Source organism: Melospiza georgiana, chromosome 6 (assembly GCF_028018845.1).
Source record: "Melospiza georgiana isolate bMelGeo1 chromosome 6, bMelGeo1.pri, whole genome shotgun sequence".
NCBI classification, from domain to species: domain Eukaryota; kingdom Metazoa; phylum Chordata; class Aves; order Passeriformes; family Passerellidae; genus Melospiza; species Melospiza georgiana.
The window spans coordinates 56,348,357-56,363,373 of record NC_080435.1 but is presented as its reverse complement, the minus strand read 5'-3'; the positions used below and the strand labels follow the sequence as shown (position 1 = coordinate 56,363,373).

Genomic DNA, 15,017 nt, shown 5'->3' with positions numbered 1-15,017 from the left:
TGGTTAGCAATTTGTGGGGGTGTGATTTGTGGGCTGGTAATTTTTTTAAGGACTCGGCTTTTAAAAAATTAAAATCTTTATCAGGAGAACATTTGCCTTCTGCAAATTTGTGGTGATTTTCTGTTAGAAATAGAAACATACTAAATTTTACAGAGTAACCATTGATACCTGTAACAAAAAAATGTTCTCTAAAACCAGACTCAGGTTACAGTTATATTCTCCCTCATCCTAATTTTGCTATATATAGTACAGTAAGAGCCTGAAATGTAATACTTAAGTTCTGCATTCATCTACTTTATAAAGCAATAGACCACATTCGTTTCAGGTTTCAGCAGCTCCCCTTAAACAGATTCAAGGCTTTTAAAAGGCATAATTTGGGAACAGATGAAGGTCAGTGCACAGTCATGTGCTCCCTTCTGTGCTTTGAGTAATAACGCCTGAGAACAGGGACACAACTGTACCTTTTCCTAGTTGACAAAACAAAATTATGTCTACCTCTCTATGTGAAAGTATGAAAAATTCACTGTAAAGTTCACTGCATTTAAAAGAGAACAAATTTGAGGAGACTGAATTGTGTGCAAGATAGTTATGTGAGTTCCTCTGAACTCTGAAAATATCATGTGATGAATAAAAAGCATTTGGACTAAAAAACTTGCAACTCTACATATGCATTGTACCCCATTCATGCTGCATTTTTACCTGCAAAAACATGTCACAGTGACTCAGCAGTAGCTCCTGATTTAAAAATTCTTAATGAAAAAACCTGAAAGTTTACTCTTATATTCCTGCTTTATAAGATTTGCCTTTTGTGGATGTACCACTCGTCAGTTTTTCTGGGTCTGGATTGAAGGCACTTGAGACAGTAATTTGTGTTTGAATTTAAGTGTTTATTATTTCTTATCCATACAACAGTCTTATTATTGTGAGTTGGGCAGCTTTTCAATAGAAGGCACAAAATGGCCAACAATCTTTTGTTACAAGGTCTTTTAAGACTTAACTATCTAATTAAGAGCTGGCACCTAGATTATTTCCCCTTTTAACCCAATAACTGATCCCAAAGAACCTACAATGCAGACTTTTCTGCCCAATTACAAAATGGCACCCAAATCAATGAAGAGGAAGGAAGAAGAAGCATGTAGAAGAAACCCAGGACAACACCCCATGCCCTCCATCTTGCTGCCATCCACAGCATACTAAAAATCCCAAAACCTAAATTTCTCACCAAGTGATGCACCTGCACTGCTCTCTATAATCTATTTCACACTTTTGTGGATTCCAGTCTATCTTGAAGTCTGGGAAACTTTCTCCATGACTGAGGGTCAAAGTCAGTGCTACCCTGGGGGTCAGGGCACCCCAGAGCAGACAGAGAAATATTCCTGGTGTCCTGGGCTTCCACAGCCTTTTTGTTTTTTCAAGTAAAGAGATGAACGTGTTTCACATTTCAAACAAATTAATTCCTAATCTAATTTGCTTCCTCGGAAGAAACGACTTTACATTTTATCTATTACAAAGACAACTGAAAAGTGTAGTTTTCCATCAGGAGTGAAGGAAACCTTTTTCCTTACAGGGTGAAGGAAACCAGAGCAATCTCCACCTCAGCTCATTCCGTCCTGCAGGCAAACAGGAGGAGGTTCTGCAGGCAGGTTAGGAGTGAGCATAACTCCACAGGAGGAGGTGCAGGTGTGGAGGCTGTGTGCTGTGCATTACCTGGCCAAGGGCAGAGATCAGGAGGTGCTGCCCAGGGCACTGAGGGTCACAGCCCAGCAGCTGTGGCTGCATCCCAGCCCTGGCCACGGGAGCAGCCAGCGATGGTCACAGAGCTGGGCCAGTGGCCTGCAGGAGCCACGGGGGCTATTCTGGCTCAGTGGCTGGAGCAGGCAGCTGTGGAGACAGGGGGGAAGTCATGTGCCCTGACCACATTATAGGAGTGGATTAAATTCCTTCTCCTATTTCATATGCCAGATCATTTGGGCTTTATGGAAACTTAATCCTGTATGTATTTTTCTGGTTTATGTCCTAGTGTATTATAAGACACCATGAAATTTAACTCAGATGCTTCCTTTGTGCAAGAATTATCACAGTAGCTTTAAAATACAGCTTTTTAACATCATTACAGGTAAAAGAAAAATGTTTTTCTTGGGTGGCATATGCCTTTTACTTTCAATGATGTGCTGTTATTCTGTAAACCTTGTCTGTCTTTGTAATGTCTCCTCCAGGGTGTCAGTGATGTGGAGTTTTCTTGATTATCTTCAAAGATAGTGTGGAAGATAATGCACTGTTTAAAATAACTGGAAGTAGTTCAACAAACAAAAATGATGAAAAGTTTAGGGAAATAATAGCTGAGAGAAGGGAATGAGGGCTGGGCATGTTCATGCAAAGGTTATCACAACTGAGGAGAGAAATTACCAATTATCATAAAATGTAAAGGAACGTTACAGAACAGGCCAGAATAATTTAATTTCATCAGTAATCAATGGCAGAATGAGAAATTATGTATGGCGAGGAAAGTATTTTTAAAATTAAGCACTAAGAAACTGTTTTTACCAATAAGCAAGGAGGCATGTTTTGTAATCACTGTCATTGAAAATGCTCAGGTCTAGGCTTGATATCTGTCTATCAAGGATGTTATCAGGATAATGATAATTTTCCTGGTATTAGAAGGAAAAAATGTAGTAGCCTATTAGTTTCCTTCAACCCAAGTAATTACATGATTTGTTTGCATACAATATTTGCAAATAAAATGCACTTAATGCTGTGTTTTTTGTTGTTCATTTTTGGGGTTTTCTACAGTGAAGACTTGACAGATCCTCTGCTTTTGTGCCAGGAATTCTGCAGGCGTATTTACTGTCTTTTAAAATGAGTTACTATGTTGTTACCTTAGGATCCAATTTAAATAAAAGCATAGGAATGAGAGAAACATGAGAAGTTGTAAAGTTATCAGAGAGAAACATGAAGTCATAAATTTTCAGATTCTCATTTCATCTTCTTAAGCATGTGATATGAAAGCATCCTATAGTGTATAATCTCTTCTCTGCTGTATCACTGAAACAGGGTAAAATGGCAATAAAATCTTTATAGAGGAAATTGCTTCATTGGGAAGTTGAATATTTGCCTAATTCCAAGAATAGAATCCACAAAAAATCTTATAACTAAGTGGGTACATGAGAATTTAGACTGGTTAGTCATTGATTTCTGAATACAGGTTTCTGGTATCCAGATTAGAAGAATCTTGGATTTTTCACAAGTTTAGAGATTTAATTTCCTAGTGTTTCCAACAATATGCAAAATAAATTAATGTATTAATTCTCTTACAATCACTGAAATCAGAAAGAATCTTCCCTTTGCTTTCAGGTGATTTTGAAATAAACCTGTTCTGTGTTAAGGGTGCCAAGAGTTAGTACATGGCCTAGAGACATGGCCTGCATTTGGGATGGGTAAAAATAATCTTAGGAAAGATAGGAAATGTTCTGTAGTTGGAGTACCTGTATTTTAGAATTTTAGCTGAAAATATCTCTTGGAAAAGAGGGAATTCTTTAAACCTTATTCTAGAAAACTGAGGAAAATGTGAACAACTATCAGTTTCTCACTGATGGTACTGAGAATGTAAAGTTGTACCTGGCAAAAGGTTTTGTTATTCACGTCATGTTTGGGTTTTGGTAGGTAATAAACAAAGTTGCTAATTTCCCTTACCTTAGTGCAGAACACTTGAACTTTTTTGTTTTGTGAGCTCTTCTTGTAACCTGGTGGTATTTTAAATTTTTGACTTTTGCCATTTCAGAACGGCATAGAGACATACTTAAGCTTTTTAGGTGGATTATTTATTGGTCTTACTATGTGATAGCATTTATAAATGGCAGTTTCACAAACAATTAGGAATTGGAACAAAAGCCCATCAGGCTCTGACATCTGTTGCACATAATTCCCATAAAGCTGTATTTAATCAAATAAGTTAGCATAAAACCTGAATTTATTTATTAAAATATTTTGTTGAAAGAATCCCATTGAGATGCAATGTGTCATTTCTAAGGGTATCCTGGGATACTGGCCAAGATATGACACTTCAGGAATGTTATTGAGAGCAGTGTGCTTTGATGTCTCATTTATTTTGCAGTTGAATTTTCTTTCTCATTTTTCTTTGTTGTATGAAAATAAGTTGCTGAAAGAATTGTTTATTCTAAAGAAGTTTTCCTGATGATATTCTCTGGTTGGCAATACAAATTGCTACTTTACAAGTAGATACAAAATGTGTTTTTAAAGTGCATGTATATGGGTTTGTTACCACTTCTTAGTTCATTTTTATGCTGGTCTGATGATTAACCAAATATATGCTTCCTGCTTTATGGTGTCATGAACAACTTCCTGCTGCAGTTCAGTTTACTGAAACCAAACTTCCTTTTGATTTTTTCCAAAGAAAAGTTTATTTTCTCAAGCATACGTGGCTCACCACTTTATTCTGGGTTTATTTAGTATTAAATATTTACATTGTGTTGGAGAAAGCATTTAAATTTCATCAGCATACAGAAGTCTTTTAGACATCTCTAATTATCTATTGCCAAATCCACTTTATCTGTGATTAGTATGAAAGGGTGAATGTTTTTGTCAGGAGCTTATAGCTTTGCTTTTCTAATGGGCTGCATTTTAAGCAGCCAATTGGATTGGTGTTGGCCTTTGAAAGATGCAAAATGCTTTGAAGGAAGACTTAAATGAACCAGTAAAGACTGTGCAAGCACACACATTTAATCTCAGGACTGTCTGCATTATAGCTAAAGCTCTGGGAAACTAAAGGAATTGCACTGGAGAGTAATCAAAGGGTACAGCTTTATTACATCTCTGTTCTGAAAACGAAGGGGCTGTTTTCTCTGGCTTAAGGTCCTGGGTGCTGTGCTGATAAAAGGAAGAAGACAGCATTTTAGACACCACATTAGAAGTTTTCAGAACGTGTCCAGCTGTGAAATGGATGGGAAATTGGAATACAGAAGTGGCACAGGAGCTACCTACAATTTTTTCTTACAGAAATCAAAAATAATTTGGAAATAAGATGAAGCATGCCCTCCTGAGAGTTGACTCCTCCCTAAGGATTGCTGTTGAGTGTTAGCTCTCAAACAGGTTTAGGTGATTTTTGATTATCATTTCAAACTGAAAACACAGTCATTTTAGATTGGAACAAGGAGAGGACGCATTCACAAATGTGAACGTGGTTGTGTGGAGACCTCAGAGCACCTTGCAGGATCTGAAGGGGACCCACAGAGAGAGACTCTGTCAGGAGCTGCACTGACAGGACAGGGAGTAATAGGTACAGATTCAAAAAGGGAAAGTTTAGGTTGGATATTAGGAAGAAGTTTTTTACTGTGAGGGTGTGAGGCACTGGAACAGGTTGCCCAGGGAGGTTGTGGATGCCCCAAGCCTGGAAGTGTTTAAAGCCAGGTTGGATAACACCTGGAACAGCCTGGTCAGGTGGGAGCTGTCCTTGCCTGTGGCAGTGGGGGAGCAGAGGATCTTTCAGGTCCATTCCAGCCCTTTAGCATTTTATAAACATAATTTATTTGTGATCTGGCATGTTTCTCAAATACTATATTTTAAAAAGACTAGATGGAATTATAGGCTTGACGTAGAAAACTATGAATAATCAATTTGTCATCCCTCTATGAAAAAAGAAAGCCAAATTCATATAAGTTCAAGAAGAAAAACATATTTATACTTTAAAGCTAAAACAATTATGGGATTTCTGAATTATTTATTTATTTCTTACTAACTTTTCATCTAGTATGATTCGTAAATCTTGACATTTTCTCCTTTATGAGCTATGTGGGCAAAAATATTAAATGTATGTTTTATATTCACATGCTCTCCAGCAGAGATGAATGCATCTCTAAATACCTCTGTGGTTGCACAGTACATTTGATTATTTTCTTCTGATTGTATCAAAGGGAATTTTAAAACCAAATATCTGTTGAGAGTCAAGGGGGCTGATTAAATCACTTACTTGCTTTTATTCCTGCATGCCATTTTTGTGTCTCCTTTTGGAATCTGCCATTCCTTTTTCTTTGTCTTTATTGAAAATGGTAACTGAAATACTGCAGGCTCTGTATTAGTAGTATTGGAGGGGTTTTGGTGGTTTGGTTTGGTTGGTTTGTTGTGGTTTTTTAGAAATCATACATCATTATTTCCTGAAGTCTCCCCCATGGAGCTGAGATTCTTGTTTGTAGGCAGCACTTACCAGTATTACAAGATTTAAACTAATTTTGAGATACTTTTTAACCTTTAAAAGTAGGTGAAAGTGGCTGAGGTTAATAGCTCAGAAGTCCTAGCTTTCAATGTCAATATCAGTCTTTTTTTAGGTGCTTTATCCTTCACTATTCATTTCTGATCACAATTTGTGTGTGTCACACATATCCATGCTTGACACAAGCAGTGTCCGAGTTGCTCTTACAAGGATTTAAGAAAGGTCAATTTCTTTGCCTGTGTTGCCTCATCATTTACCTAATGTATTAGTGTTTTAGTTATTAATACAGGATATTGTCATTAAAAGTCCTCATCTCCAGCTTTGAGAGAGTCTTGGCTCACTGACAGAAGTACAGGGGTCTTGTCCTTGTCTTTGCTATTGCTGTACTGTGGGGATTTTCTAAAATTATTTTTTAGTTTACAAATTCACATTTGTAAAGTCAGCATTAAGGCCACATCTAAGAATAAAGAAAGACTGAATCCATCTTTATTTAATAAAGGATTTTGAAAGTTTGTCTCATGAAAAGCAATTAGTAAGTGTCAGCAGTTGCATGTGGATTAACTATAGCCCTAGAAGTACACATTTAAGAAGCTGTGGTAAAGTTCATTTGCTGATCTCAGTTTCTGGGATGGATTTTAAAAGAATTAACTTTGCATGGTCCATATGTGTGTGTGCACATTTCAACAGGATGTCAGTTTTCATCTGCCCCCTGCCTCAGAGCTGCTGCGGTCAAATGCTGCATCCCTTGTGCTGCTCCATGAAACATCACCTTCCTTTCTCAGGTTTGAGTGTGAAGTTGTAGTATTTCTGCTAAATGTCTGCTGAGCTGGAATATCACAAAGCATCAGTTCCTGTGATTCCAGTAAATACAGAGCTGTACTATGTTGGGGGAAGGAAAATTGTGGAAGTAGTTTTCTATGGCACACAATAGAGTCATTTTCTAAACTATTCTCAGCAGTGTTTTCAGCTGTAAAGGTTGTATTCAGGTAGGTGTTTTCTCTTTTCATAAAAGTCTTAAAGGTGGAGGAGGAATTAAGGTTCTGCACTCTTATGTTGCAGGGCCCTTGGGTCAGCTTCTGATTTCTGCACATTGATTTAGTTTAGGGAAGTCACATATCCATCCAATCCTAACACCTGTTTCACTTGGGGCTTTTTTGAAGTTTAAATGGTTAAATGCTACAAGAGAGCCTTGGTTGAATAGTTGGAATCCCTTTCAGAAAACATTGTGTGCCAAGACAGACACACTTCAACTGCAAACTTTAGTACAACAACAGCTCGAGTACAGGTTAAATGCTCTTTGTATGTGACATTTTAAGTACATATATTTCTTAAAATATTTTAAAGCTACTCCAATTGTTCCCATATTTATAGAAAGAACAATATTCTACATCATTGCACAGTAAGCTGTTTACATGCATGCTTTCTTTGGGGAGAACTGCTGTAATTAGAGTAGTGATTTATTTAATGTATAAAGTGGGTGGGAGCCACTGCAGTGGGAAGTTGAGGACAAGGCTGAGCTGAAGGTTAAGTAGGTCTGTGGTCTTCGCCAGCCCTGGAAGACACTTTACACACCTTGTCATCTCTTAATAAATTTTCTGTTTGCTTATAGTCCCTAATGCAACCATGACAGATGTGGTGTGGAGGAGCTGTGTCTCTTTCACTGGGCAGTGGTATTTGCATTCCTGAGCTCTCCTTTTACACCTCTGATTTCCCCCAGAGTCAGTGCTGGAGGAATAGCCAGCAAAGATCCTCTGGAACATGGTAAAAGTAATGTGCCACACAAAGTGTAAAGATTGGCAGGTCTGAGCTGAGACCTTCTAACACCTGAGACTGCTGTTTCCTTAGTGCAGAGGTGTTACAGCTTCTTTTAAGGCATGAATGGAAGCTTGGGATTTATCATGATCCTTTTATACCTGAGTATTGTTTTCCTTTGTAAAATATAATAAAAAAGTGGCCTTGTGCTCTTGTTTGAGACAAGAACCCTGTTGCTACATTAGGACCTTTGATATTAATTTTAGATTAAATTCTTGTATAGTATTACTGCCTTCTTTTAGGGAATCTGGCTGAGCTTTTTTTTTTCTTTTCTAGAGCTTTTGTGTGTTTTTCCCGAATGTGCAACTTTGGCTTCATTTCTTTTCTGTATCTTTTAGTTGTGGAGATGCTCACAAAAGTTCTTATGGATGTTTTAATTTTTATATGTTTACTCCCCATTTAAAAATAGTAGTATATAATACCCTAAAATAGATCTGGTTGTAATTTTTTGAAGGGAATTGCCTTGAAGCATCAAATACCTCTATAATACCCCATGGTATGACACCACTGAAAGATGTGTTTGGACCTACTAATGGATTTGTATTAGTTCTTTTTGGTAGCCTGTATCATCTGAAAAAATAGCAATCTTAAACTCTTAAACTGACTTTGTAGTGAATTCTTTGTATGATCGTTTAAAACTCCAGAAGATAAATATTTTCCTTATAGGCCACACCAATCATGTGAACCCACATTTTGGGTGATTATAAGGAAACCCATTGAAAATGGGAGTGAGGCTCCTCCACTCAGCTCAGCTGAACTGTCTTGCTCTAACTTTGTGTAATACTCAGATAATTATCCTGAATGCAGCCTTCAGTGGGTTTTTCAGAAGTTGCAGACCTGGTGACCTGTGGAAATATTTCATGTTATGTTGTTTCTTCTGAACAATGAAACAGTAAATGGCATTCCCAGTGTTACTCCCCTTCTAAAAAGGTATAATTCTGAACTTTTTCTTCCATGACTCCCCAAATCTGACAGGAAATATTAGAGCTTGTGTGTTGTGGATTGTTAAAAGATGTAAATTTCTGTTCAAAATTGTTTGTTAGTCTCTCAGAAAATTAGAAGTAATTAAATAGAAAGTTCTACAGATTTGTGCCATTTCTGTACCCTCTCATCTCAAGATGGTGTGAGAAGCAGACAATTGTAATAACTTGCTGCTACTCCTTTCCAGCTAATTTGATCTTGTTCCTTAATTCTGACAGATTGTTTTTAATTTTCCCATCTGTTCCATAAAAATCTCAAGTGATTGACTCCTAGGAAAAAATAATGTCTAATAGCTGAGCCATTTTTAATGAGTTGGTATGAGTTATTTAATGAGACGTGCTGAAGAAGGCAAGCCAAAGGAAAGATTGGGCCTGGGGTGGTGGATGTAAAGAAAGGTAAAGGGCAACCATCTGCTTCAGGAAGCTTCCACTCTCCATCAGCAGCTTTAGGCTGCTGCTCACTCCACTTTCAGGCAGTGCCTGTGGACAAAACAACAAAGATTTGGTGGCAGTAATTCCTTTTCCTCTTTTATTTAGAGCAGTGTCTGCCCTCAGATAGTAATGCTTTGGGGAGAGGATCAGTCATGAAAAGAAAAAAAATCAAAGAATAAAGGAATAATATTTAAGTAACCTTAAAGATATTATGGTCTGTGGTTTAACTTCATTTCTTCCAGCACAAACTCCCAGATATTCCAGAAAGAACCCTAGTGCCAGGAAACAGAGTGCATGTTCTCCTCCAGCCTCTCTGAAGGCTAAAACCTTTGCTTTAAAATTGCCTGCAAATGGCATCTCCCAGGGCAGGAAGCCATCAATATGCAGTACAGGTCTTTGAGAATAGCAAGCATGAATATAAATATTAACATCTGGACTTTTCCCTTCTGTTTTGGTTTTTATATATTATTATAATAAACATTGACATTGTTTTTAATAATCATCAGATAGCATTTTCTTTGGCAGCTTGAGACTTCATTATTAAATCAAATAGTGAAAATAAATATACAGCTCTTTTACAAGGAAAGTTGAAAGCTTGACTCAGCCCTGCAAATATGCCATTGTGAGTCTAATCCATTGTAGAATTCATAGAATAATGAATTAACGTCTCGATTGCATACAGTGAGGCAGAACAAATGAGAGAATGCTGCCATGGTAATGAGCAAAATATACACTTGTTTTTTCAGGTGGCAGTGGGCTACCAACTAAGGAGAAAAACTTTTGTCTGCATTTTCTTAAACTAGTGAAACCTGAGAGTGTATTAGGCAAGCAGAGAACATCAGTATTATATCAGAACATCCAGAGCATGTCCAAATGCTCAGCCCATCAGGTGTCCCCATGACATGTACTGCAAGCAACCAAAGAACCACTGAGTGTAGCAGGTGAAGCTGCTGGGTTAAATTTGTACAAAATCGGACTTGGATGGTGTCTGTTTGGAAACCTGAGCTCAGAAAGCTGCAGATAAAAGATGCTCTGTGCTTTTACAGGAGTCACTGTCTCTGAATGAGACTAGACTGTGCCTGAGGTTTTGACTATCCTAATTTGAGATTGATATAAGGGGAAAAAAATGTTTTTATTTGTAAGGATTTTTTGCTGTCTAGTACCAGTGTTCCTAGACTGGAAGAGGGGGTGGTGGTAGTGTTCCTGTTGGGAAGAAGGAATTGATTGGTGCTTATTTTGCATACCAGGAGACAAAAGGGACTTAATTTTAAACAAAATTGTCATGGGCTTTGGGAACATGATCTATCCCTCTAGATGGATTTTGGACATGAACCTTGCTGTGTTGTGGCTTTAGTAATAAATCTTATGTGCATTTATATAGTTGAAATTAAATTCACAAGATGTCAGTTTAATAGCTCTGCATTAATCCTTCATAAAGCATTGATCTTTTGGTGTTTTTTATCTTCCTCCTCAGTGTGTCAATCCTGATCTTTAATACTTCTCGGCAGTGCTTTGTTGTGGTGAAGCAGTTCCGCCCAGGTAATCCTCCTTTTTTACATTTACTTTTGCTCTCTAGTGAAGCAAGCTTTTAAGGGTTTAGCAGTTAAAAGTTGGTGCATCTGTGGTGATAAAATCTTTGTTCTATATTCTGTTTCTTTGTATGATAGCCCATCCTTTTCAGTCAGTCAGAATTTCTAACCAGGGAAATTTCCATTACAGATGAAATGAATGATCTGGGTAGTCTTACATTCTGCTCTTGGGCTGGTTATTGTCCTTTTTTGGATGAAATTACAAACAGCTCTACAATGATCATGCAAGAAATTGCTTTAATTTGAAGTTCCTTCTTGACCTGCTTGTACAGAAGCACAGTATTTTCCTTTTTGTTTTGCTCTGTCTTAAATATTCTTTTTATTTGTACTGTCTTATTGTGCATTGTATAGTTGGGAATTTGAAATGAGAGAGATTCAGGATTGTATGCTTTTTCACCAGTATGTGGACAACTTCATTTTACCAGTTATTATGAATTTAGGTTAATACATATTTTTTTCTGAGGTTTTTTGAGGTTCCTTTAACTCAAAGCAATATTTACTTTCAGGAAGTTAAAAACGAAATGCGTATTCGCTGCATTTTAATTGAAAGAAATGACAAGGTATTTCACTGACTGTTGCTAAGAGACCATTTCAAGACTGCTCATGGTAGACTTTATAGAAAACTTTCTAGGGTAGTGTCACACTGCCCTTTCTTCCTGACAGTGATTACAGCCTCTCCAGTGCTGTGCAGCAGTGTTACATCGAGAGTGCATCCTTCTCATCAAGTGCTAATTGACTTGTATAAAGTGTTTGGTTATTTGTTCATCACTAATCCACTGTCTTTTATTTGCCAGCGAACAAATGGCTCCCACAGCTCTTGCTCTCTTTGAGGCAATCTCAGGGAGAAGTGTGTGCATGCATATATATATTTATACACACATATATATATGTACTGAGCAGCAACACATTCATTGCATTATCTCTGTGAAAGTGTCCAATCAGCCTCAAAAGACTGGAGTGAAGCCATTCCAGAGGCTGGAGCTGCTCAGACACCTGGCCATAGGCACAGTGGTCAGTCAGGTATCCCACAGCACTTCAGTGATCACAGCCATGCCCTGCCCTTACTCACATCCCTATATTTATAATTATATCTCCATTCCATGGTTATTGTCTGTCCTGGTGCCTGTTCCACAAATCCAAGACAAAGGCTGAGGCTTTTCTCCCTGCCAGCTCCCACCAGGGTCCCACCAGGAAGGCGATCCCTCGTTGCTGGGAGGGAGCAGCTGCCGCTCGCTCTGCAGGCGCGGCCCTGCACGTGTGCTGCTGCCATGTGTGCTCGCCCTCCCTAGGCTCTGCTGGCAGGAGCAGCTTTTCCCACTGATGGCTGTGCTGCTTGTAAAGGCACTCATCCCTCCCAGTCTGTTTGGCAGCAGCAGCCCTTAGCAGCCACAGCAGAATGGCTGCAGACAGGAGGTTTTGAGGAGCAGGGAGCTGAAGGAGTTCGTGCTGACTTGGTGGCAGAAGCACACAACCAGTGAGGCAAACAGTGTGCTCTGGGATTAGATCATCCTGAATGATCATGAAATCCCACATTTGGGAGGAGCAGAGAGAAGAAAGATAAGCATGTATCTCTGTGTATGTACCTCACCCATGACTAATTTGCAAAGGTATTGGTAAGTGCTTATTTTGGTAGGCAATTGACCACACATTTTCAAATATAATAAAATGATATGTTGCTGGGGTTGAGACCTATGTGCTATGGTTTAATAACTGTAAAGCTATGTGCTCTGGTTAATTAACTGTAAGTATAATGACCTTTCAATGCATTGTGATGTTTGTTTTTCCACTGACTTACAAGAAACAGTATCAAAGATTTGAATCATAAGTCATGTTCCCTTTCAGGAGGTACAAAACACAAGCACAATCAGAAGTTTATAGAGGAGCCAGCACCTTCCCAGACAGCCAAACCACTGGCTCCTCAGTCTGTATTGTTGTTTTCTTCTGTTTAGGGTCAGCAAACAAGTCCCTATATGTGTCATTTACAAAGGCTGCTTTTAACAACAGCAGTGATCTTATTTGCTCCATTTGGTTGAACCATCTATCCTTTGTCCCATGTTATACAAAGGAAGGTGAGAACGTCAATTCTACTAGAGTTTCCCCTCTGAGTGGAAACTTTGTTACAGCTGAGTGGCTCCAGGGTAATTAGTCCAGATGTGGATTCCATCACTTCCTTGGGAAGCCTTTTCCAAAGCCTGACAACCCTTTCTGTTGTCATTCTTCCTGGTGAGCAGCCAGAAGCTGCCCTGGCACAGGTTGGTTCCTCACTGTGCTGCTGCTCGTGGCCGTGTCCCTCTGGCCATGGAGGAGACAGCCCAGCCATGGTGCAGAGGCAGTTCCTGGCCAAGGAGGCGTTGGAAGACAAGGGAACAGCAGACATGGGACAAGTGGCTGGGTGACTGTGCTGGGGCTTCTGGATTCTGCTTTCCAGCCTCTGCGAATTTGCAGTAAGATCACAACTTCTGGTGAGGAAGAGGAGGGTCACAGGTTTCCCTCTGAAGAATATGCCTTAGCCAGTAGGTCACACACTGCTTTTCCATCCAGTTCTTTATCATCCACTGCATCACTTGTGCAGTCAGTTTTGCACCTTCAAGAGAGCTATGGGAGATTCTCTGTTCCCTGACATTAGAAGGCAGCTTGGCTTTCCAGGCTTTGCTTATCTGTGAGAGTTCAATTGAGTTGGAACCTTTGAAGACAGGTGATAATAAATTGATAATCAGACTCCTTGGTGAATGCTCTAATATTTGGGCTCTTACAGAAGTGGCTGGTACTGCTTCTTTTCTTCCTTATCTACAGAGAAAAACTGTTCCTGGGCTTGAAGTGTGGCCATATCACAGGACTTTGCTCTGAAGAGGATTGCTGAATTAGGTCCTTCTGGAAATGTAGGTTTTGATCTACCTGTGGCTGAGTTGTGCTGAGGAAGAAGGAGAATGGCAGGTGCCTGATGGAATGACAGAGCTACAGAAGACTTTTAACACTTTTAAGTCACATCTTCATATGTCTGTACCCCACATTCTTACCTGTATCCTGTTTTATCCTGCCCAAAGCCTTTATTGGGATGCTTGTGTTGTTCCTTTTTTAATTATCTGATATGGGTATGTCAGTACTAAAAAAGAAATAAAACTTTCAGAGGATTTGGCTTGTCTCAGAGAAATCTTGGATGTGGCTGTCATTTATGATAATTTTCCTAGCTTTTAGAAGTTTTTGGAATAATGACAATAGACACCCTTCAAGGAGCTGTCCCTTAAAGCTGGCAGGGATTTTTTTTTTTCTGGCTTCATGCTACACTTTAAAAAAAAACCTGAGCTCTGACTCATGTCTCTCAAGTAAGAAATGGAGACTCTAATCCATACCTATTTGAATCTGAAAGACCTGGATGTATCTAAGACTAGCAGCTTTGAAAGTTTTAACTTCTGGAGAAAGATTAGATTTTGGATATTGGACCGATCTGAACACCTCCCTTTCAAGTGCAGATCTTGCTATTCTGCACTTCTGAGATGTCAAAATTAGCACTGCAGAAAGATCCCAGGCACAAATTGCTGGGGTGTAGACTCTGCCTCAGAGACCAAGTGCTTAAAAAGTCACTGTGGGTCTTCACTGTTATGCAACATCATTCTCCATCATTTTTTAAGAAATACCAAGCTACAGTACCTGGAAGGACAAAAAGTTGCCTATTAAACCTCAGTTGTTATTTATCAGTTCTGCAAGATTTAGAAGGGGAAATAAAAGAGACACTAATTTGAAAACCATGTTATGTGTATGTGAAATAGGTATGTAAAATATTTTAATGGAATAAAAGTAGGTTCAAAGTTTAAAATACGGTGGTTTATAACACTCTCTTGGAAAGCTTTCATGAAAAGCAAGGGGATAGACATAAGGAAATTTCAAGGAAAAAACAAGTGGAATGATGCCTGTATATTAAAGTTGCAATGATCTGGAGTTGTCTGTCAGTAGGGATTCTTTCTGTGTTGACATCCAGTCCTG

At 38.7% G+C, this 15,017-nt stretch overlaps 1 protein-coding gene across 2 annotated transcripts in view; it reads left to right on the top strand.

Annotated features, from left to right (window-relative positions):
* The window catches only part of NUDT14 (nudix hydrolase 14), a 60,430-nt gene that overhangs the window by 32,074 nt on the left and 13,339 nt on the right, over positions 1 to 15,017 (top strand). For both annotated transcript variants that reach the window (XM_058027182.1, XM_058027183.1), the window contains exon 3: positions 10,922 to 10,986. In XM_058027182.1, coding sequence (XP_057883165.1) covers positions 10,922 to 10,986 — 65 coding nt within the window. The remainder of the gene's footprint in view (positions 1 to 10,921; positions 10,987 to 15,017) is intronic.